Source organism: Lampetra planeri, chromosome 26, assembly GCF_965212315.1.
Source record: "Lampetra planeri chromosome 26, kcLamPlan1.2.h2, whole genome shotgun sequence".
In the NCBI taxonomy this organism is placed as follows: domain Eukaryota; kingdom Metazoa; phylum Chordata; class Hyperoartia; order Petromyzontiformes; family Petromyzontidae; genus Lampetra; species Lampetra planeri.
This window is the reverse complement of record NC_136132.1, coordinates 11125486-11147886: the sequence shown is the minus strand read 5'-3', so window position 1 is coordinate 11147886 and position 22401 is coordinate 11125486. Positions and strand designations below refer to the sequence as shown.

The 22401-nt window shown below is 57.2% G+C and overlaps 1 protein-coding gene across 1 annotated transcript in view; it reads right to left on the bottom strand.

The window, feature by feature from the left end:
• Window positions 1–8885: 8885 nt before the first annotated feature.
• The window catches only part of BCAR1 (BCAR1 scaffold protein, Cas family member), a 38624-nt gene continuing 25108 nt past the window's right edge, over window positions 8886–22401 (bottom strand). The window contains exons 4-10 of the mRNA XM_078606922.1: window positions 19240–19298; window positions 16155–16265; window positions 15845–16048; window positions 14398–14565; window positions 12800–14042; window positions 11506–11580; window positions 8886–9519 (exon numbers count right to left, since the gene is read on the bottom strand). Of these exons, the coding sequence (XP_078463048.1) occupies window positions 8947–9519; window positions 11506–11580; window positions 12800–14042; window positions 14398–14565; window positions 15845–16048; window positions 16155–16265; window positions 19240–19298 (2433 nt within the window). The 3' untranslated portion in view covers window positions 8886–8946. The remainder of the gene's footprint in view (window positions 9520–11505; window positions 11581–12799; window positions 14043–14397; window positions 14566–15844; window positions 16049–16154; window positions 16266–19239; window positions 19299–22401) is intronic.

The window sequence follows — 22401 nt, the reverse complement described above, 5'->3', positions numbered from 1 at the left end:
CTGGAGAAATCCGATGACCTATAAAGCTCTTCACACCCGACCCACACACACACACACGTGACCGGTAGTTACACAGATGGCTCACGCCTGCCTATCCAGAGTTGACGAAAGCCGACTTCAATAACCAAGAAGATGAATCCCTGCAGTCACGAAAGCTTTAAATCGAAATTCAATTTGCGTACTTATGAGGACCTTGTCAGCGATTGAGATGGTCATGTATGCACGTACGTTGGACTTCATTGGCACCGTACGTAGCCAACCGTGCTCATCGGAGGTCATACTAGCAGGAATCTTAAAAAAAAACAAATGTGTGTTCTCTATTGTTTTATTTCATTGACGTTTTATTTTACCAGGTAAGGCCCCACTGAGCTGTGTATCTCTTTTTCAGAAGCGGCCTGGCCACAAACGGCAGCTCAACGAAGTGGCTTACCATCATCGTGTGAACATTTAAAGCAGCCAAATACTCGAAACGCCTGACCTTGATTCTAAATGTGGGCGTAAAAACCATAGGACCCGGAGAAAACTTCACACGACCACAAGGAGAGAGAGATACTCCAAATATACAGACGTCAGGGTCTGGATCGAACGTCAACAAACTCTTGTATACCAGGCGAGGTAGTGAACATCTCGCCACGGTGGCTCTTGGTGGTGGTGGTGACTGTGATGTGTCCTGGTCGAGAGTCATGAGTAGAGGTGGACACCGTGGTTAGGACGGGGAGGACTGCCCACGGGATCCCTCCTCGGCCCCTTGTGCCTCACTCACGCCCATTCCACACTCCGCGGTCTTGATGTGTTCGCATTGATGGTGGTTCCCAAGTAGGCCTAGCGAGGTACCATTCCAAGCTGGGGTGCACGTTTGGTCAGGGGATCAGGAAACCAACGTAGGTCGACCAACTTCCACCCATGACCCCTCGTCTCACGACTCCTCTCACGCCTGGTTGTAATTGTATTGATATTGACAACTTGATGCTGTTGTGGGTTGAGAGCCGATGAGGTATGCATCGAGGATGACACTCATTGCTCAAGTTTGGCCGGAGACCAGGACTACATGTGCAGCGAATCATTTCAGAGACACTATTGAAGAGGCAACAACGTTTATTCTATACTTTACACGACACCGTTACACACGGGACTAATACGCCTGTCTCTCACTCTTGTTGCCCACGGGACTATAATACACCGATCTCTTTCCTACACGGGATAACTACAATCGGGTCAGAGCAGCCACGATGTCGAAGACGTAGCCGTAGCACCTCGGTTCCGCTTCATCCACGGACAGCCCCGATATGCGATCGGGGCTCCCCTTTAATCCCTCTCGGCATGACCCGGCTCCACCCTCGGCCACGCCCCCCTTCTCGAACGTTCCCGAAAGTTTCCGACAACCTCTCACATGCTTCCTGCCCGGCTCCGCCCTTAACCACGCCCCCCTCAGGGACTCTCCGTGTCCCCTCGGTCACCTGTTCCCCCTACCCCCCACCCCGGCCAATCACGCGCTTCACCCGGAGCCGGTGACTCGTCCTCACATACCCCCTCAGCCAGCAGCCCTCCCCACGTCCCCTCGTGACCAATTTTGCGGCAATTACTCGCTGCGCTGGCGGAGTTGCTGCTATTCCCTATTCTGTCGGTAGAGCTCCTTTGCCTCTTTCTGCGAGCACCCGGTACCACGCCCCCAGTGACTCACTGTGGTACTGCACGGTGTGCTCACCTCTGCCCCCATATTTCCTTGTTTCCTGCACTCAGTGCTACGCACCGTAGTGATCCATTTACATCACTACACATGGGTTCCCTTTTCCTACCCTGGTTTCTCCATCTCACGCTTGTGTCTCTCCTGGTTGATTATAGTTTAACTATTGGCCTGTGTCCTCATCGGCAGACTACATTTTTGAGAGTTGCCGGTTTGTGAGTTTTTAAATCCTTCATATTAAGTTCGCTTGCTTGCTTGCGTGCTTGCTTGCTTGCTTGCGTGCGACCGTGCAAATCTTTCGGTCGTTTTTTAACCCACTTCCCGTGATCCAATCGAGCTGACATTTTCCACACAGACTCGTTGTGCGAAACAATTAATGTTCGTGAAAAAAAATTCCCAAAATTTTACACTTTTTAGGCAAATTTTTTTTATTTTACATATATTCAAATAGAACTCATTCATGGCTTTGGCTGAACGTCACAGTGTAAGAGCCCAGAGCGTAACCACTCCACAGGCCGTGGCGGAGTAGCGCAGTTGGTAGCGTCCTCGCTTCCCATGCCAAAGGTCGCGGGATCGATCCCCGCGTCCTCCACAGGCGAATATATTTTTAAATCCTTTATATTAAGTTCGCTGCCACGCATATAAAGGATTTATAGTGAAAAACTTTGTTTTTACTGGTTATACTTATTTTTAACCTCGTTTTAATTCGAGGTCTCTTTATCTGTACTTCCTCTTTGGACCCCGCCCCTTCCTCTCTAGACCACGCCCCTCTTTCTAGACCCCACCCCTTTCTCTTTAGACCACGCCCCTTTTTATTTAGACTCCACCCATTTCTCTTTAGACCCTGCCCCTTCCTCTTTGGACCCCGCCCCTTTTTATTTAGACCCCGCCCCTTTTTCTTTAGACCCATCCCTTCCTCCGGACATGGGGTTGGCCTCGTGTTTTTAAAGGCAGTGCTACTTTTCTTTTCCAGCGAGACTTGGCAACTTTGGGCTGGAGGCGAATGGATTTGAGTGATAGACAGCTCGAGTGGGATCAAATCAGAGAGACCCGACTCTGAAAAACGTTCGGGAAATCCAAGCAAATGAGGCACAGAAAAATCGAATTGTCACGCAGGCTAGAGTGAGTCTACATTTGTGCAGCGGCAATAGCAGGCCTTATAATAAATTAAATAATACTTATCTTGGATAATAGTTTCCTTCCTCAAAGGCTGCGTGTCGAGACACAACTTCCGGAGCTGACCCTTATATAAGACCTGGACCATTGGAAGCAATTGCTGGACCACTGCAGTCGTTAGGGCAGAGCGAGTTATTTAAAACAGGCCAATAACAAAAACAACACCATGAGAATCCTGTGCCACGTGTGTATGCTGAACTTCTTTCGCACCGTACGTAGCCAACCGTGCTATTTGGAGGTGCACGGGAAGGGCAACAAACTAAACACAAAAAGCAATTCTAAAGAAATAAGTTTTCGATCTAGATTTTAAAGTGCATATCTCCAGTGGCTTCCTAATATCTCAGAGGGAAGAGTGTTCCAGACGGCCGCAGAAACGCATCTGAAAGCGCGGAAATACAGCGACCGTCTTTGTTCGATGGCCAGCCAAAAGCCACTGCTTCTGCGAGGATGACCGGAGTTTGCGTGATGGTTTAAGCCGCGTTTGTTGTGACCCAGTTCCTCGCACATTGCCCGCCTTCCTGGCTGCAGCAGAGCGCCCGGTTTGTCTGCAACCGACCATGGGCGAGTTTTAAATATAGCTCGCGTCCGAGTTTAAAAACGTGTAAGACTTTAAATAAACTTCCCAGCCACTCCACAGTGATGACCAACGAGCTTTGCTCTCAGATCTCATCTGCAAGAAATTGTCAACATTGTAACCATATATGCCCGTCACTTGGTTAAATATAAATTACGTCATTCGTATTTCGGGGGTGGGATGTGATGGCCAAAAATAGCCCAATGTTTCTGTAGTAGTTGGTTTATCCTGCACAGCATATTCTACACTTTATCAGTTTATACCCCGCCATGGAAATGTGGAATTGCCACACGAAGCCAAACGCTCATTACATGGAACTGGCAAAACTTCCTCATGTGGCGGGATGCTCCTGAAATTGAGTCTTGAGACTGAGGGAGGCCTTCCTGGGTAAATAGAAGGCTCATGATCCGCAATTGATTCTGGGTCAGAACGCGAAAGTAAAATGTGTCGTATACCCTCCTCCACCCGACACAGCCAATGAATGACGTAACGTGAATAAACGTGCCAACGCATTGCTGCTACAACAGCACCACCAGTGTGGTGCTGTTTGGAGAGTGAGCCACACACCACCGTGGGCGTCACGGTGGTGAGATGTTAACTACCTCGCCCGGTATACAGGAGGTCGTGGGTTCGATCCAGACCCTGACTCCTGCTGTATATTTGGAGTTTGCGTGTCTTTCTCCCCGTGGTCGTGTGGATTTTTCTCCAGGTCCTCCGGTTTTTCCCTCCACATGTATAATCAATATACTTATGGAGTATTTGGCTGCTTTTGTTTCCACGTGATAATCCACTTCGTTGAGCTATCATTTGTGGCCAGGTCGCTTCTGAAAAAGATCTACATAGCTCAGTGGACCTGACCTGGTATAATAAAAAATCTTTGGCAGTTTTAGTTGATTTCACAAATAGGACGCACGGACGTTTCCCTGGTAGCTATAACCAACTTCATCAGGCACTTGCCAGAATTTGACTTACGGGATCGACCAAAAAATAAATTAGGAATCATCATATGGGTCGCGAAAGCCCCGACGCGTGTTACATTGAAATTAAAGAGGCATTCATTTGGCTACCTTTGCAGTGGTGTCAATTTCTGCCTCTGGGTCTACGGGAAATTAATGCATTTAAGCCTGGGGAGTGGTTTATCCAGGTGCGATTTGCCATTCTCCATCCCGTATTAAATCGGCAGCACAACGCAGAGGACGAGTCAACATACAACTTTATTAGAACACATTTCCAGTTAGTAACATTTTCTGTATTTGTTTAAAAAGGTCTACTTATTTGTTTCGTTTCATATGAAAACTCCATTGTACAAAGGTCATGGCTGAAGTGTTTACAAAAGCGACTTTAATTCAAGGCCACGTGATCCACCGCTAAATAGCAATGCGTAATTTAGCAGTAGAGGGGGTGCGGTGCGGATACCCCTCTCCACCCGATTAATGTTTTATCTCGTGGAATAATGGACATCATTATACCTGTATGTACAGGACCTTTCATCCTTCTCTCTCTCTCTCTCACACACACACCGCAAACTGAACAGGTCCGGGCGCCACGTGGCAAGTCTCCACTAACTCTCACGTGTACGAAACACAACAACCACCTCTCCAGCACGTGGCGCGAAACGTCGGACGTCGCACCCCAACGACGCGCGGATACGACCCGCCCCCCCCCACGCCCCTCCCTCCCCCCAAAAAAACACATCAAAGAGCAGCCACCACAAGATACTGCGGCTGCAAGAACGGCAGCAGCAGCAGTATCGATTTTGATCAAATAACGCCCACTTCCACCTTAGACTACCAGAAGTGAAATCCAAACGCAGACACAAAGACAAAGATCCCCCGTATAGCCTTAACACTGCTGCTGGGGGAAGTGCTGTTAGCGAGCACCTATGAAGGCCGGCACGGCACGCGAGGTGGTGGCTGGCCAGCACCACGCCCGGCCGTCTCCGTCTCCCCAGTGGCGATGTTTACGCACCGCACCAGGTACTCAATTGAGGCCGAGTCGACCTAGGTGAGGCACAGGACCAGTTTCAGATAACCGTCACTGATGGTGTTGGCCGCGAGTGGGAATCGAACTCGGGTTGCCGGGTTCGTAGTGCAGGGTGCTAACCGCTGCACCACCGCTCCCCACAAGCACACACACACACTCGTGTGCACACACACACTCGTGTGCACACACACACACACTCGTGTGCACACACACACACACTCGTGTGCACACACACACACTCACGCTCCCTGCAACTGTCAAATGGGCTTTAACCGGCGCAGGAGGTGCGCTCCCACATCCCTGAGCTCGCCGCGCGAGGCCGCTTGCACCGCGCCTCAAGTGGTCCGTACGAGTTCATTATTTGGAATCGACCCCCTCACAAGGATGACCTCACCACCCTCACTCAAGATCGATGGACCCTCGGGGTCCTCAGCGCGTGACATTCCGGCTGCATCCTTCCGACCTCGTTCCCCGACGAACACACTGATGTTAAAAGCGGGGCCCCTTCTCATCCCAGGTCAGTCCTCGTGACCCCAAGGGGTTTAGCGATCACCAACATTGTTGCACAAACGAAGCCCTTAACAGTTTCACGCCGCCGACTTGACGATCAGTACAAATCTGACACCCGAACCGTGAAGTTGGGGGGAGGGTGGGTCTTGGAGCCTGGATTTCGGCAGAACGGAGACAAATTAAACGCGTTATTATGGCATTCTTACATCTTAGAATTCAAAAAATCTTAAAATTGTTCATTTGGCAGCGTGAATATCATCGTGAGGGTTAACAAAAAAAAACCCAGAGGGCGGCGCTCGCAGTCCCCGCACCGCCAGGGAAACGCTGCTGACAATTCCGAGAGATGGGGCGAGCGGGGGAGGAGCAGGACGAGGTCGGGATGACCCCAGCCACGTGGGACCCTGACCCCCACACCACCCCTACCAACCCACCTCGCCCAAGCACCCCTCTCCAAGCTGCCCAAAGGCCCCTGGGCCAGCACACGCGGGCCGGGGCCACACGGCGCACGGTCAACGCGGAGAACCTAAAAGCAGCCAACATTTGAAACGGGGCCGCATGCTGCAGTCGTCCAGACACGAGCGCTACCATTCAGCCGTGACCCGAATAAACTCGCCAACCAGGCACTGGTAGCACACGAGACAACCATATGCTAAACCCGACACCTAACCACAACCAGCTAGCTAACCCTACCGCCACCATCGCCATTCACCACGCACACCCGCTGCACCCCCCCCAACCATCGCTTAAATTTTCATTCAATTCTTCAGTTGTTGGCAAGTTCGCATTGCCGCCGTGTGTCGAGCCACCACGTAGAGGCGTCGGTTCATCACCGTCAACGAGCGGGGCCCTGAACGGCTCTCGACGCCCGGAGGTTGGCGCTTGGCGGGGGCTGTGAGAGAAATGGCGACGGCCTTCTGGTGGGGGGGAGAGGAGGAGCCTTCAACCAGCAGCGGATCGAGCTCGGCCTGACGAGGACGATGACCACTTCCCACGTCGTTAATCATCGGGGGGGGGGGGGATGAGGATTCAACCGCTGTTAGGGGAACACCCCCACCGCCCCCCACCCCATCCCGCTATTCTCTCGCGTGTCCTTCCGCTCTCAAACCACGACGACAGCCAACGACGCGAGGCGGCCCGGCGTCGGAGCCCCCCTCGTCGTGGTCGACGAGTGATTGAAAGAAAAAGTCGACGGACTCTCGACCCCCCATCCCCGGGGCGGAGGCGGCGCGGCGGCAAGGGGAAGCGCCGCGTGGCAGAGCCAACGAGGCGCTAGCAGCAGCAGCAGGGGGCACGGGGGGAGCGCGCAGAGGGTCACCCTGAGAAGCCGCCTTCCCGGGCGCGGCGATACCCCGCCGGTCCCTCGGCGCGGTGGCGGCGACGCGACGTTATCTCTCCCGTGCGCGATGACAGATAAAGGTGAAGTACGGCGCACGCCCCCGACATCCGGATGCCATCCCCCCCCCCGCACCCAACCCACCTTCCCGACCCACGTGCAGCCGCTACCCCACGTGGGGGGGGGGGGGGTCGAAGGTTTCGGGCTTTAGGCAGAGGAGGGGAAGTCACCCAGGGACATTTTCGCCGGTGGGCCACCACCAACCCCCCCTTTGCACGGACATCGTTCGTGGAACACGAAACCCCTCCCCCCAACCCCCCACAATCGCGTCCTCCTGCGTCCGTCGCTGTGGCCAAAGCCACTTTACAGACAAAAAAAAACTCCGGAAAGGGAGAGGGGAGAGCAGGGCGTGGGAGCGGTGGCGACGTGAGGGGAGGGGGGGTGATGGAGAGAGACGCGCGGAGTGTAAATGTCAGTCGCGACGCTGACGACGGAGAAGGTCCTCGTCCACCACGCCTCGGGCTCGCGACAGCCGCCGTCGCGAAGGACGAACGTCAGCCCCCTTTCACAGGCGACACCGGCCCCACCATTCCCCCCCCCCCCCCGACACTCCGCGCGAATCGCTGCCTCCACCCGTCCCAACCACAACCGCCAGGCCTCTCGCGATTCAAACTCGGCGGTCGCTTGGCGTCAACTCGCGCAGAGGGCCGCGAGGAGACCTGCATGCCGAGCGTGGGACTCTCTGTTGGGGCTTCGCGGAACCATCCCTCGCCTAAGTAGACTTAGGCGAGGGATGGTACAATCCACAACAAACAATACAAAGAAGACAGACAAGATGGACGGACAGACGGACACGCGGGTCGTACAAATCGTGAGCCCAAAACCATGGCCTCGAGTGACGAGAGTGGTTCTCCCGGGACATCGCCGAGAAGGGGGATGTGGAGTCTTCCCTGATGCCCAGGGACTGCTGTTGTTTTTAATCGACAAGGGAGGCAATGGAGAGGTGTCACGTGTCCGTGGCCGCTCCGCATAAAGACGCGACCGGGTCGTGAGCTTCGTTCGGTTGATGCGGAACCGTAAGAACCGAGGTCACGGCGGGCGCGCGGGAATTTTGAGGCCAATCGTCGTCGGCAGGGCCTTGACCGGGAGCAAGTAGTACGCGGCCTGTGCATGACCGAGGCATGGGGTTTTGTGGAAGAGTGCGTCGATCGGTCGATCGGAAGTCGCCATCCCCAGTCACCCAATCGGCAGGGGGAGCAGCAGATGGTATTAATCCATATTTTGGGGAAATTTATAAAAAAAAATGTTTTTATCTAACAGAAGTTGGCGCGCCAGTGGTTATCAGTGAATGCTGCCAGGAAACTCCACAGTGAAAACATTGTACTCGGGGTGAGTGAGGCAATCACCCATTGGGGCTGTGACCACGCCAGGCCACTGCACACACGAGCGTTGTGCCAACGGCACCCTCGGGCCTCCCCTCTTCCTGACGCCCCGTTTCACGCCAGCTTCCTCCGCAGGAGCAGGGCCGCCAGTGGTCGCCACGCTGGCCCACGTGCCCCCGGTGTCCACGGTGCCAGACGCCACCCCGGGCCCCTCCCCCACCAACCCCCCCCCCTCCCCTCGCGTAGGCCCGCCCCAGGTCTCTACGACGTAAGCGGGGGTCGCCCCGGAGGCTTCCGCTCGGCCCTAGGGGCCCGAGTGTCCGCTGGCGGTGGCCATGCCGGCGAGGCGCGTGAGCAGCTCGTGGAAGCCGTGCGCCTGCTGCAGCAGCTCGCCCACGCGGGCCTCCGTCTCGCGCCGCAGCGCCCACGCGCCGGCCCCCGCCGCCGTCGGGTAGCGCAGGGCGGCCGCCTTGCTGGAGGCCGCGACGGCGCGAAGCCGCTCGCTCACGGCCTCGGCCAGGGCCGCCGTGGCGGCGCGGAGCTCGGCGGAAAGGGCGCCGCGCGCCAGCGCGTCGGCCAGGAAGGCCAGCCGGTGGCCTCCGAGGACGACGGCGCGGCCGTGGGCGAGCAGCTGCCGCGGCGTCAGCGCCCCGGGCTCGGGCCCGTCCGCCGGGTCGTCGTCGCCGCCGCCGCCGCGTAGCCGGGAGGCGAAGGACTCGGCGGCCGAGCGCAGGGCCCGCAGCGGGGCCTCGCCCTGCTCGGCGTAGAAGCGCAGCAGCTGGCGGTCGTGGGCGCACAGCGGCAGGCGGCACAGGGCCTCCAGGGGCCCGGCGCAGCCCGCGGCCGGCTGGGTCGGGCCGCCCTCGAAGCGGTACACCTGCACGGGGGTGGGAGCGCGTGGGACGGCCGGTCAGAGGCAGTGGCAACAACAACAACAGCAGCGTCATCGTAATCATATTTTGATTGTTACTCGATTTTTGGGTCAGGCCACGTCATGGTCTGGCCAAATAAGTGCTCAAAGACCCCCTTCCCCACCGCCGCCCTCCCCTGAACCTACCCGACGCAATGTTAACCCTTTCCCATTCCAAGACGTCTGCGGGGTGGGTGTCCCGTTCACCACTTAATCTCGGAACGCACAAGCAGTTAGCATACATTTTATTTAGAGAGGCATAGCGCCGTTGTTTTTAAAGTTATTGTACTCATCGCAGACAACTTTAGCGACCTGACCGCACTCTAAAGAGTGAACTGCCCCGCCTGGTATACAACAAGTGGTTGTGGATTCGATCCCGACTCTGACGCCTGTATATTTGGAATTTGCGTGTTCTCCCCATGGTCGCGTGGATTTTTTTCTCCGGGTCCTCCGATTTTTTTCTCTCCACATTTAGAAACATGCATTTAGAGTATCTGGCTGCTATAAATTTCCACGTGATAAGCCAATTCGTTGGGCTCTCGATAGCAATAGCCAGGTCACGTCTCGATAGCTCAGTCGACCTTACCTGGTAAAATAAAAATAGACGCAGCCCAACAAAATTGTCACGTGATACATGCGCGTTTAACGATGCGCCGGTCATCATTACTGGTTGTTAATCTTGATTTGAAGCTTTGGTGACTACAGGAATCCACACTCTTTGGTTCTTTCTGTAAAGTCACGTAGTTAGAAATAAACGTCGTGATTTGTTTTTATTTTATTTCTAACTACGTGACTTTGCCGAAAGAAGCAAAGAGTATTACTGGTTGTTGTTTTACCTCTTCTGATCAAGGTTTTCATGCCCAAATTCATCGCACGAAACCAGGAAGTCAGAGTAAAAATCCAGCGTGCCGGAGAGTCCACAACATTTGGCCACGTGGTGTACGGAAGCCCCGAACCCCAAAATATCGATTCGAAATCATGTCGGCTGCGAAACCCCTTCGTGTGAACGGAACAATACCGACAACGATAGCAGCAATGTAACTGTAATCAGATAGGAGCGGTGGGGTGGCCCGGACGCCGTTCACGCACTTCCGTCATGAACCGAGCCGATGATGAAAAAATAAATCATCAACAACGCACTCTGCGCAGGTCGCCCGTAAGCTGCCCATTCATTAATATGGCTCAACCCGTCAACTCACCCTCCGCCACGCCCCCCTCACCCCATTCTAAATCCTTAAGGGACATTAAACAATGTCGATGCAATAATTACACACGTGTTAGAAGAGTCGACAGATGCAAGGTCCTTTACTCATTCCGTTTGGCGTTTAACATTCGTTTCAGATTGGTTTACAACAGTGACGGTGTCGTCCCCCGCCGCCCCCAACTTTAATCAAAGTCACGCTACACCGCCGGATCCACGACTATTTATAGGTTCATTCAGGAGGGGCAGTGGTGGATTGTTGCATGCCGAGAGATAAGCACGGTGGGGGGCGGGGGACGGAATAGGGGAAATGGTGGTTAGAAGCGTCGCACTCAAACCAACAGCGGGGTGGGTGGGGGGGTCATCGTTTTTAAAGACGTCAAAGATCGCCCCCATTTGTGCGTGGCCCTCGCACGAATTTGGGCGACCCAATGGAATTCTACAAAGACAAGTTCCGATAGCGAGCCCCTGTAAGGCCACGAGGGGTGGCGGGTGGCCAGCACCAAGCCCGGCCGCCTTTGTCTCCCCAGAGCCGTTGTTTCACGCACCGCGTCAGGTACCCATTTAAGGCCGAGTCGACCTAGGGGAGGAGCCAGGACCGGTTCAAATATTCGCCAGCGTTACCGGCCGTGGGCGGGATTCGAACTCGGGTCGTCAGGTTCGTAGTTCGGCATGCTCCCCGCCATACTACCGCCCCCCTCCATTACGCAACGCGACCTGCCGCACGCGTCAAACGAGCGGCGAGCGCTCACCTGAATCAACTCGATCTGATCTTTAATCGGTCCCATCCCGTTGCTCGTTTTCTCCGGCTCCGGGTCATCCTTTGCCTGGATGAGGAGGAAGGAGAGGTGGCGAGGGGTGGGAGGGGGGGCAATGGTGGCACAGGCAATGACGCGAGGGTAGGTGGATCACTGCACGCAACGTTTGTCAAACTCCCTACCCGTTGAACGTCGAGGGGGGGTGCCGTATCCTGGCTCGCCAGAAGGCCAATGCGGGTTTTCTGCAGGTCTCCTCTCACGCGTGCAAACGCTCGTTTACCCTTTCCCGTTCCGGGATGTCTGCACGTTGCGGGGTCTGGCTGTCCCTGTTCACCTCCGAACCTCGGGAGCACGCAAGTGGCTCAGCGTTCATTTCATGTAGAGGAGGCGTAGCGCCGTTGTTTTTAAAAGACGTGGACCGAAACGCACCTCGCATTTTTTTGGGATTAAACTCGTGGGAAATTTCTTCTCGATTTACGCAATGTTTTTTTGTTTTAAGGTTGCCTCCCCCTCGTATATCGAGGGATACCTGAGCACTGCATACGCAGTGTGTGTGTGTATTTGTTTATGTGCCAATTATTCTCCACCGCAATGCAAGAAACGCATGGGAAATGGGAATTGTAAACTCCTTTTGTTGTTAAAACGCCCATTTGAGTTTACGCTGGCGGCCACGTCAGCACCAATTGGCCTGACCGGCGATTGCGGATCTGTCGACAATAGAATCGGCGCTCCCATAAATACATATTACGCGTGGGAAGCACGCCACCCAGGTCTGATGGACACATTCACTATTCATGGCAACTGATGTTGGTTGCTAATGGCCGGCTGCTTCAGAGGGGAAATGCGTTCACACATTTGAGTAATCGGCCGTGTCGGGTGGAGAGGGCTGTACGACGTACGTTTCAGTTTGCGATCTGACCCAGAAATCACTTCAGAATAAAAATAAATTGCAAGCGCGGTTATACTCCCCAGCCCGGATAAATGAAGCTAAACTATTGTTTATTTTACCAGGTAAGGCCCACTGAGTTATATAGCTCTTTTTTTAGATGAGACCTGGCCACAGATGATGGCTTAACGAAGGGGCTTATCACGTGGAACTTGATCGCAACCAAATATCCTCAAAACATGTTTTTAAATGTGGAGGAAAAAAGTGGAGGACCCAGAGAAAAATGCACGCGACCACGGGGAGAGAAACACGCAAACTCCAGGCGAGAAAGTTAACACCTCGCTACCGTGGCGCCCCTAAAAATAATTCACCCATGGGACACCGCGAGCCCACGGCGTTCACCTGCAGGTGGACGTAGTCGTACTCGTCCGAGCCGGGGTCGCACGACCCGTCCGCCGAGTCGTCCCCGTCGCCGCACGACACGGCGGGGAAAGGTGGCGGCGATGGCAGCGGCCGCGCCTGGATGCCCCCCGGCCGGTCCGCGCCGCCCGCCGGCAACCTCCTGGGTCCGCCGTCGCCGTAGCCGACCCCGTTGTGGCCGACGACGCCGCCGTGGGAGAGGCCATTCCCGAGCGGCACGGGGCCCCCGCGCTGCGGGCCCGCTGGCCCGTTTGACGATCCGTGCGCGCCCCCGACGTACGCCACGGGTGCCGCTCGCTGCTGCTGCTGCCGGGAGCCGGAATGCGGCGACGCGACGTCTTTGGAGGCTCTCGCCGGCGCCGTCGACGCGCCGTCGACGCACGCGGAGGAGGACGTGCCGCCGCCCCGCCCGACGCTCGCCCCGACGGCGGCGGCCACCTGGTGCCCGACTCCCGGCGCCATCGACCGCGGCTCGGCGCAAGCGGCGTCGCGCGAGGCCGCCGGAGGGACGTCGTACTCGCAGTCCCGCGACGACGCCGCCTCCGACCTCGCCTTGCGCACCGAGGCGTACACCTCCCTGGGGACGTCGTAAATGTCCTGCGAGGCCGACGAGGCCGACGAGGCCGACGGGCCCTCCGCCGAGGCCTCCACCGCCGCCGCCCGCGAGTCCGGCGCGGCGGCCCTCCCGCCGTGCAGGACCGGCGGCTCCGAGCTCCCCGCACGGGCGGAACCGGCCGACGCCGGCACCGCGGGCTTGGGGCAGTCGTAGACGTCTTCTTCGGCATCGTCCGCCGCCGCCGGCGCCGCCGCCGCAGGCGCCACCGCGGCCGGCGCTTCGCGCGGCTCTGACCTGGGCGCCTGCAGGCCCGGCGGGATGTCGTATATCTCCTGGCCGGGGGGGGGGCGGCGCGGCGCTAGTGCCCGCGTAGGGGAAGACGGGCCCCGGCGGCCTCTCGGGCGCCGGGGTCTCGCCCCGCGCGCCCCTGGCGAGCGCCGGCACGTCGTACACCTCGTCGTCCGAGGAGCGCCGCGACTCGGCGGCGTGAGCGTGGTTGCCGTTCCTCGTCGGCTGATGCCGCAGCTGCTGCTTCTGCTGGCGCGGGTAGCCGTTGGATGCTGCTGCCTGACGCTGTCCGTCGGCACCGGAGGTCGCCTGCTGCACGCTGCGGCCCCCGAAGGCCGGAGGGACATCGTAGGTCTCATCCACAGAGGCCATCGTCTCCATCTGAAACAGGGCGAGGCGGGAAGATTAAACAAAAAATGTTACACACTTTTTTTTATTTGACCAGGCAAGGCCCACCGAGCTATGTAGCTCTTTATTCAGAGGCGACCTGGCCACAAATGATAGCTCAACGAAGCGGCTTATCGTGTGGAAATTTATAGAAGCCAACCCATATCGATTCAACATGTAGGGGGAGAAACCAGAGGACACTGAGATGAGCCGCGAAGCCTTGGCCGCGTGTCCTGGAAGGTTACGGCATCGTTGAAGACAAATCGACGCTTTCACCGCACGCCACTAATTTCATGACACTGTGCTCACCACGTGCGCCCATGCTGTGCGTGATCACGCAAGACATCACCTGATGATGATGATGATGCTGCTGCTGCTGCTGATGATGCTGCTGCTGCTGCTGAGCCACGGAGGGCACGGGGGGCACCATGCGGCCCAGCGACGCCGGCGTGTCGTACACGTCCTGGCCGCCGCCACAGCCGCCCCCCCTCCCACTCGCGGGCAGCACGTCGTACACCTGGGCCCGAGGGGGAGGCAGGCGCGGTCAGAGGAGGAGGGCCTTCAGGCGCGGCGGCTCTCACCTTGTAACTGTAGCTACGCGCCCGGCCTCCCGTCTCGACCGAGGTCGTGGGACGCCAGGGTTTTTTTGAAGCTCCGTTAGCACCGAGGAAGGACAACCGCCCCGCCCCCCCCCACCCCCGGCGCGCGCGATCGTCCGTGGGTGTTTAACGGCGGTGGCCGGGGCCTAAACGGCGAAGAGCGTTCGCTCCGCTCATAGTCGTTTTTAGAGGGTTCGCAGTTATGGAAAAAAGATTATCAGCGGCCCGGCCCGTCTGATAGCGCGTCGCGTGTGCGGCGCGCGCGTAAATCGTAACAGCAGCCACGCGAGGCCGCCTGCTTCGCCCGCGGTGGACGGTGCAGATGCCGTGACGCCGTTCACCACGGGAGGCGCCCGTCGGGCGGCGCCGGCGTCACAGTGCAAGTGTCAGCTGATGCTACAGGCGGCCGACAACCGCTGATCCTTTTACTGCCGATTTTTTTTTACCGCAAGTCCCCCTGGTATAGCATCACAACTAAAAATTGGAATTTACATCGGATCGTCTTCGCGAGAGCTCGTGCACTTACGCGCTCGACCTCAGTTGGAAAGCGTTCGTAAATAAAGTGCCCTTGTAGTGTCACCGGGAGCGACGATCCTTGCGGAGTAACGGTGGTGGCGGTGCGAGGGCCAGGCACGTTTAGACACAGCGTCCACACAGACACACAACAAAGACAAAGACAAAAATCCCCGGTTTATCCTTAACAGACTGTTGGGACAAGTGCTGTTACCAAGTAGTGCCAATGAAGGTCGGCACTTTGGCACACGAGGGGATGGGTGGCCAGCGATGTTTACACATCGCACCAGGTACTCATTTGAGTCCGAGTCGACCTAGGGGAGGCCCAGGACCGGTTCAGATAATCGTCACTGGTGTTGGCCGTGAACGGAAATCGAACTCCGGACGCCGGATTCATAGCGCAGCGCGCTAACCGCTACACTATCACACACGCACACACACACGCACACACACGCACACACGCACACGTGCACACGCGCACGCACACACACACGCACACACACACGCGCACACACGCACACACGCACACACGCACACACACACACGCACACACACACGCGCACACGCACGCGTACACACGCACGCGCACACACGCACGCGCACACACGCACACACACACACATACATGCACACGCGCACGCACACTGTTGGTGGGCTTAGGCACCCTCTGCTCCCCCCTCTCACCTGAAGTTCCTGCTCCCCGCCGGCCCCTGATGCCAGTAGATGAAGGCCGTGCTGCTGCTGCTGCTGGTTGTGGTTGCTGTAGTGGTGGAGGAGGTGGTGGTGCAGGGGGGCCTGGCCCGTCCGGGTGTTGGGCCGTGGGGGGGTGGCGCACCCCAGTGAGGGGGGCACGTCATAGACATCGTCGGAGGACACGCGAGGAGACGCCTGATTGGAGGATGGGGGGGGTAACGGGCGGAGGGGGAGGAGGGGTCACAGGGAGGGAGAGGGGGACGATGAGGTCACCGCAAGCGGTGGTACCGCCCCCCGATACCGTGGTGGCGCTGCCGTACGGCGCTCCGTCTTCGGCTTGTGCCGCGAACGTTCGCGCGGCACGGTGTCCGACGTTTCATTCCGCACGCCGGGGAGCCTGGCGCTGGAACTTCTTCAGCGCGCAGGGCGAAACGCCGGATGGACATCATGGGGAAGAATACGCGGGACGACCCGAACAACAACAATAATAATCATCACGTCATCTCGTAACGCTGCGTCACCACCGATGCACGTTACCCACTCATCGCTCTCGTAAAGAGGGGATGACTCCAGAGACAGAGAGAGAGAGGGCGACAAGCCAGAGGCACAAGGAGGATGATGAACCACAGACGAGCGGGAAGGCAGCAGTGGTAGCAGCGGCGGCAGCAGCAGCGGCCACACGTTGGCGAGAAGCCGGCTCTGGCTATTGCCCAAGCTCTGCGGTTCACTACATATGAAGAAGTCTTCGGCCAATTAATGTGCGTTGATACACAAGTGGGAGGAAACCGGAGCACCCGGAGAAAACGCACCAAGCGTGCGAGGGGGAAACACTATATCCCCGTACATACACAGGTGGGAGTCCAGATTTTCTGCAGCGTAAGTTTTAGGGAGAGGTTATGGAGGGAGGGGGGGAGTTCCAGTATTCGGATTAGTGGGGTGGTACATTATTTAATTATGTGGTGACGCCGCTGCAGTGGCAGCGGTGCTCACGCATTGCACGACTCACATTCGTCAAACAACACCGCACACGTGACGGACAACGTTTCGGTCAATGGCCCTTCCTCGTAGCGCATGGAATCACGGAAGTGTTTCTGTGGTATGCGTTGGGACTCGTCCGTGGGTGTGTACTGTTGGCAGAGTAGGGAGCACAGCTGAGGAGTGAGCCCACATCCCACCCCCTACCCACCCCACTTCGTGTGTTTGTATTTCTCCTCGTTCGATTCCCGCACACGGTCAACAGCGGTGACGATTATCTGAACCGCTCCTGGGCCTCCCCTAGGTCGACTCAGCCTCAAATGAGTACCCGGTGCGGTGTGTAAACATCGTCGCTGGGGAGACAAAGGCGGCCGGGCGTGGCGTTGGCCACCCACCCCCTCGTGTGCCGTGCCGGCCTTCATAGGTGCTCGCTAGCTAACAGCACTTGCCCCAACAGTCTGTGAAGGCTACAAAGGGGATCTTTGTCTTTGTTCCACATTCCCCATGAGAGACGGGGACAGGGGGGGGAGAGGCGGGAGAGGAGGGGGAGAGACGGGGGAGGGAAGGGGGAGAGAGGCAGGGATGAAGGGGGGGGGGCAGGGATGGAGGGGGGGTAGAGAGACCGGGAGTGGTGGGGAGAGCGACAGGGAGAGAGAGGGGGGAGACAGAACCAGTCTTCCCCGCTTCTCCGCGCCGTGCCCGGACTCGCGCGGCCTCGAGCGACGAACGTTGGAGAGCAGCAACCAGCAGCAGCAGCAGCACACTACAAACATAAAGATCCACCCCCTCCCAGTATAGCCGCCCAGGCCGTTGGGGCAAGTGCTGTGAGCGAGCAACGGATGTGAAGGCCGAGTGGACCGAGGCGACGCCCAGGGTGAGCTCAGATGCTCAGATCAGAATATTTAATCATACCGGAGGAATCCGATGAGCCATCACTCGCCACTGATGTTAGCCGTGGAAGGGATCACGTGAACGGCTGCAGCATGAGGCCGTGAAAGTGCACTCACAGATACACGACACACACTCTCACAGATACACACCAATACCAACACCCGGAATTTGCCACGAAGTGATGGTGACGTCATGTCAAAGTGTCAAAGGCTCGCTGACAGGAGGAGGTCATGGGACAGACCCTGCAAGTGCCATGGGTCGACTGGCTGAGATGACTGGCTGATGCACCAGCTGTGCCCCCTACTGTGCCAACAAAAACAAAGATAAAGACCCCCCATATAGCCTTAACACTGTTGGGACAAGTGCTGTTAGCGAGCACCTATGAAGGCCGGAATGGCACACAAGTGGGTGGATGGCCAGCACCACGCCCGACCGCCTTTGTCTCCCCAGTGGCGATGTTTACACATCGCACCAGGTACTCATTTGAGGCTGAGTCGACCTAGGGGAGGCCCAGGACCGGTTCAGATAATTCTCAACGGTGTTGGCCGTGAGCAGGAATCGAACGCGGGTCGCCGGGTTCATAACATATCGCGCTAACCGCTACACTACCACTCATAAACGCACACACACACATGCGCTTATTTTCGGTGGCGTAGTGATTAGAGCACTACGCTCTGAGATGTTAACCGGTCCACGGTTAACGTCACAGTGGCAACATGACAGCCAAGCGCGGGCACTGCCGACCTCACCAACCCACACTGACCAGAGTGGTGAAGTATGGTCACCACTCCCCACACGGTGCCAACAGTACGTACACGTGCATGTGTACACACGCGTGCTCACCTTCACACGCAGACACACACACACAGATACACATAAAGCCACGAAGAAAAACGCACGCGGATACGTCAACACACTCCGCTTCAAACACACTCTCACCTTCACACACAAGATAAAGGCGCACATTCCGCACCTCCGCTTCATGTGCGGTTGGCTGTGTACGGTGCTAAGGACGTCCGACGTACACACGCGCCATGATACACACGCACGCGTGCAATCTCACACACACGCGTGCAATCTCACACACACACGCGTGCAATCTCACACACACAAAACAAAGATCCCCCCCTGTGTTGCCTTGAGAATTTTGGGGCAAGCGCCGTTAGCGAGTAGCACCTATGAAGGCCAGCACCGCACACGAGGGGGTGGGTGGCCAGCAGCACCGCGCCTGATGTGTTTACACGTCTCGCCAGGTGCAACTTGAGGCTGAGTCAACCTAGGGGAGGCCCAGGACCGGCTCAGATAATCATCACTGGTGTCGGCCGTGAGCGGGAATAGAACTCGGGTCGCCGGGCTGGTAGCGCAGCGCAGCTAACCACTACACCACCGCTCCCCCCACACCCCCCCCCCCCACATAACCAAAATATATAAACACACACACATACATACACACATATATATACACGCAAAGACGCACCACACACGCGCGCACATTCTGGCGGATTTACCTCATCACTCACCTTCCCCCGGTGATGCAGCCGAGGCTGGAATGTAACGGCCTCTGCCAATTTGGCTTCAGCTGCAGCGTTCGGAGTTCCATTTCCAGACTCAGAGGAGGGGACCGACGGGGCTTGGTGGGTGGGTGGGGTGGGGTGGCTTAGTGGGAGGGGTGGGTGGGGTAGGTGGGAGGGGTGGGTGAGGTGGGGTGGGTGGGTTAGTGGCTTGGTGGGTAGGTGGGGGCCTCGGTGGGTGGGGTTGGTGGGGAGGTAGGTGGGGGGGTGAGTGGGGTGGGATGGGTGGGTGAAGTGGCGGGGGTGGGTGGGGTGGGAAGGTGGGGTTGGGCTTGGTTGGTTGGGAGGTAGGTGGGGGGTTTGGTGGGGTGGGGTGGGTGGGGGGGTGGGTGGGGGCGTGGGGGGGTGGGTGGCTTGGTGGTTGGGTGGGTGGGTTGGTGGGTGGGGTGGGGTGTGTGGGGTGGGGGGCTCGGTGTGGCTGGGTAGTTGTTTTTGGTGAGCAGGGTTGGTGGTGGTAGTGGGTGGGTGGGAGGGAGGGAGAGGGTTGGTGGTTGTGGTGGGGGGGGGTGGCTAATTCCCCAATTAAAATGTTCACCACCGAATTCGCGAGACTCCTCCGGTTGCGTCACCGTCGTTCAGTTTTGGGGGGGGGGGGCGAGGATCTCCTCGAGTTTCCGTCTCGCTGTTTGGGTGGAGCAAGTGGGGAGCGAAGGAGGAGGCCTCGCGGAGGCCTCGAGCTGGATTCATGAAGCCGCTGGTTCTCAACCTCGTCTTGGCTAGTGTTTGTGTGTACCCACCCCGCCCCCCCCACGTTGTTGAATTGTGTTTCACACCGAGCACACTCCCCCCTCCCATCCCTTGCCTGACCCCAGAGAAATAAATGTGCAGATAATGGACAACAATGTTTTAACCAATCGTCCATTTTGTAAGGAAATCCGTGTGCCATGCTAAGTGACTGCGAGCGACTCTGAAACAAAAATCACGCGTCTCGCGATTTGTTCGCGCTCGCTGCTTACTCTTGGAAACCGCCAACATTGTTGACGGTCAGCGAGTTTATGAAGCTCGTTCAAATCATTCTCGGTTACCACGTGGATTTAAATCTCATCGCGGTTATTTTATACGGACAGATCCACGTACGTGATTATTCACCCAATGACTCACCCCCCTGGTTCAAGCCGCTGCTGTGTTGGCTCCCAGGAGGCCCCCAGTGACTTCAGTGCCTCTGTGTGGATGTGTGCTCGAGGACGGGCGGCTGAAGATAAGACAAGGATGCAACACAGCCCCCCCCCACCCCTTTAAACTGCGATGCTTTCTAAAGTTTTCACGGATCAATAAAGGGGGCAAGTGGACGATTACGTCACCCGGCAGGGCGCGCCACGGTGGGCCAGCGTTGAGGCCACGGTTTACTGTCCGGCCATTATGGTCCCTTCTTCCGAAACGTCGATCCAACGTCGGCACGTGGTTGTGGAACCGTCGGGCCAACGTCGAGGCAACGTCGGCCGAACGGTTCCAACCACGTGGCAACGGTGGATCGACGTTGGGCCTCAACGTTGATCTGGCCAAACGTCGAGGCAATGTTTTACGGAAGACGGGACCATAATTACCACGAGCCATCGGCCTGGATCCTCGTAGACAGAACCACTCGTAGCCCTGCGCGCGAACACAAAGGGACCTGCGCCGCTGTTATTTTGGGGCCGCACCTCGAACGAAGAGACCCAGCAACTTAAATCTGCAGGGTAATCCATCCGCCTACAAGGCACCATCCCGGGAAATCCACCAACGTTGCGCACTTGCCCCAAGAGTCCGTGAAAAGCTTCGTGGGGGGGGGGGGGGGGATGGGGGATCTTTGTCTTTGTGTTTTTAGCGGCTTGTCTCTCCAGTGTCCGCTTGCAAGCGAGACCACCAAGCAAGGTGGCAGCAGCACACTCGTGGGTCACTGTCTTGAGACGCGGTGAGGCTTCTTGGGCAAAGGAGAGGTCACCATTATCACCACCCGCGATGTCGAGATGTTAGCTACCTCGCCTGGTATGCAAGAGGTCGTGGGTTCAATCCCGACCCTGACACTTGTATATATTCGGCGTTTACATGTTCACTCTCTCTCTCTCCCCGTGGTCGTGTGGAATTTTCTCCGGGTCCTCCGGTTTTTCCCTCCACATTTAGAATCAACATCACACGTTTAGAGTATTTGGCTGCTATACATTTCCACGTGATAAGCCACTTCTCGTTGGGCTATAATTTGTAGCCAGGTGGCTTCTGAAAAAGAGCTACAGAGCTCAGTGGGCCTTACCCTGCTAACATAATAAATAGCTAGCATGACCAAATCACCAAGACACGCGCCTGACCTCACCACATCTGACAAGCTCGGCAGGTGCCAAGCCTGGGTCACGTATGGGATGGGCGATCGCTATGCATACCCAGGTGCTAGAGGCTACAGACAGGCAGGGCTGCATGGTGGGCAGCAGAAGGCAATTCGACAGTCGATCGTCCCGTCTATCCTCCCACGTCTATACTGCACCAAACCCAAGACCGAGACGCGTGGAGAGGCATCCCATCCAGCAGTAGATTGTGCGAGACAACCCACAATGCACCCCTCATCACCACCAGCCGCCTCCCCAGACTCCACCCCGCAACCACTGCCCCCCCCCTCCATCCTCGACATCGACGCTACCGACCCCCCCCCCCGCCCAAAACTTTCTACAAAAACAAAAGTCGCAGCTCTTATTTTGACCCCGGCTGTCATAACAGTGGCACGGGGCCGGGCCGCACACTCGGTGGTGTTTGTTACCTCTCTCTCCTCTGTTTACGCTGCAGCCGTCCCCTCAGTGTGGAAGCTCCCCCCCCCCCCCTTGTGCTTCGAGAGAATTTTACGAGATCGTAATTTTACCAAATCAAACTGTTCGCAGGCCGGCAACACAGTCTGGCTGGTTCCTGGAGGTTCCTGGAGGTTCCTGGAGCCCCCCCCCCGCCCATGGGCAGAAGGCGACGTGGGCACCCCCCCCCTCCATCCCACACCCCACTCCCCCATTCCCGCGCCCCCCCTCCATCCCGCGCCCCCCCTCCATCCCCTGCTCGGAGTGATGTTTAGTGGGGGGCTAAAGCTTTTTTCTCCCCTTGACCTCCCCACCTGCCCCCCACCCCGAGTCCCTGCGGTGCTGCTTGCGAGCGGTGCGT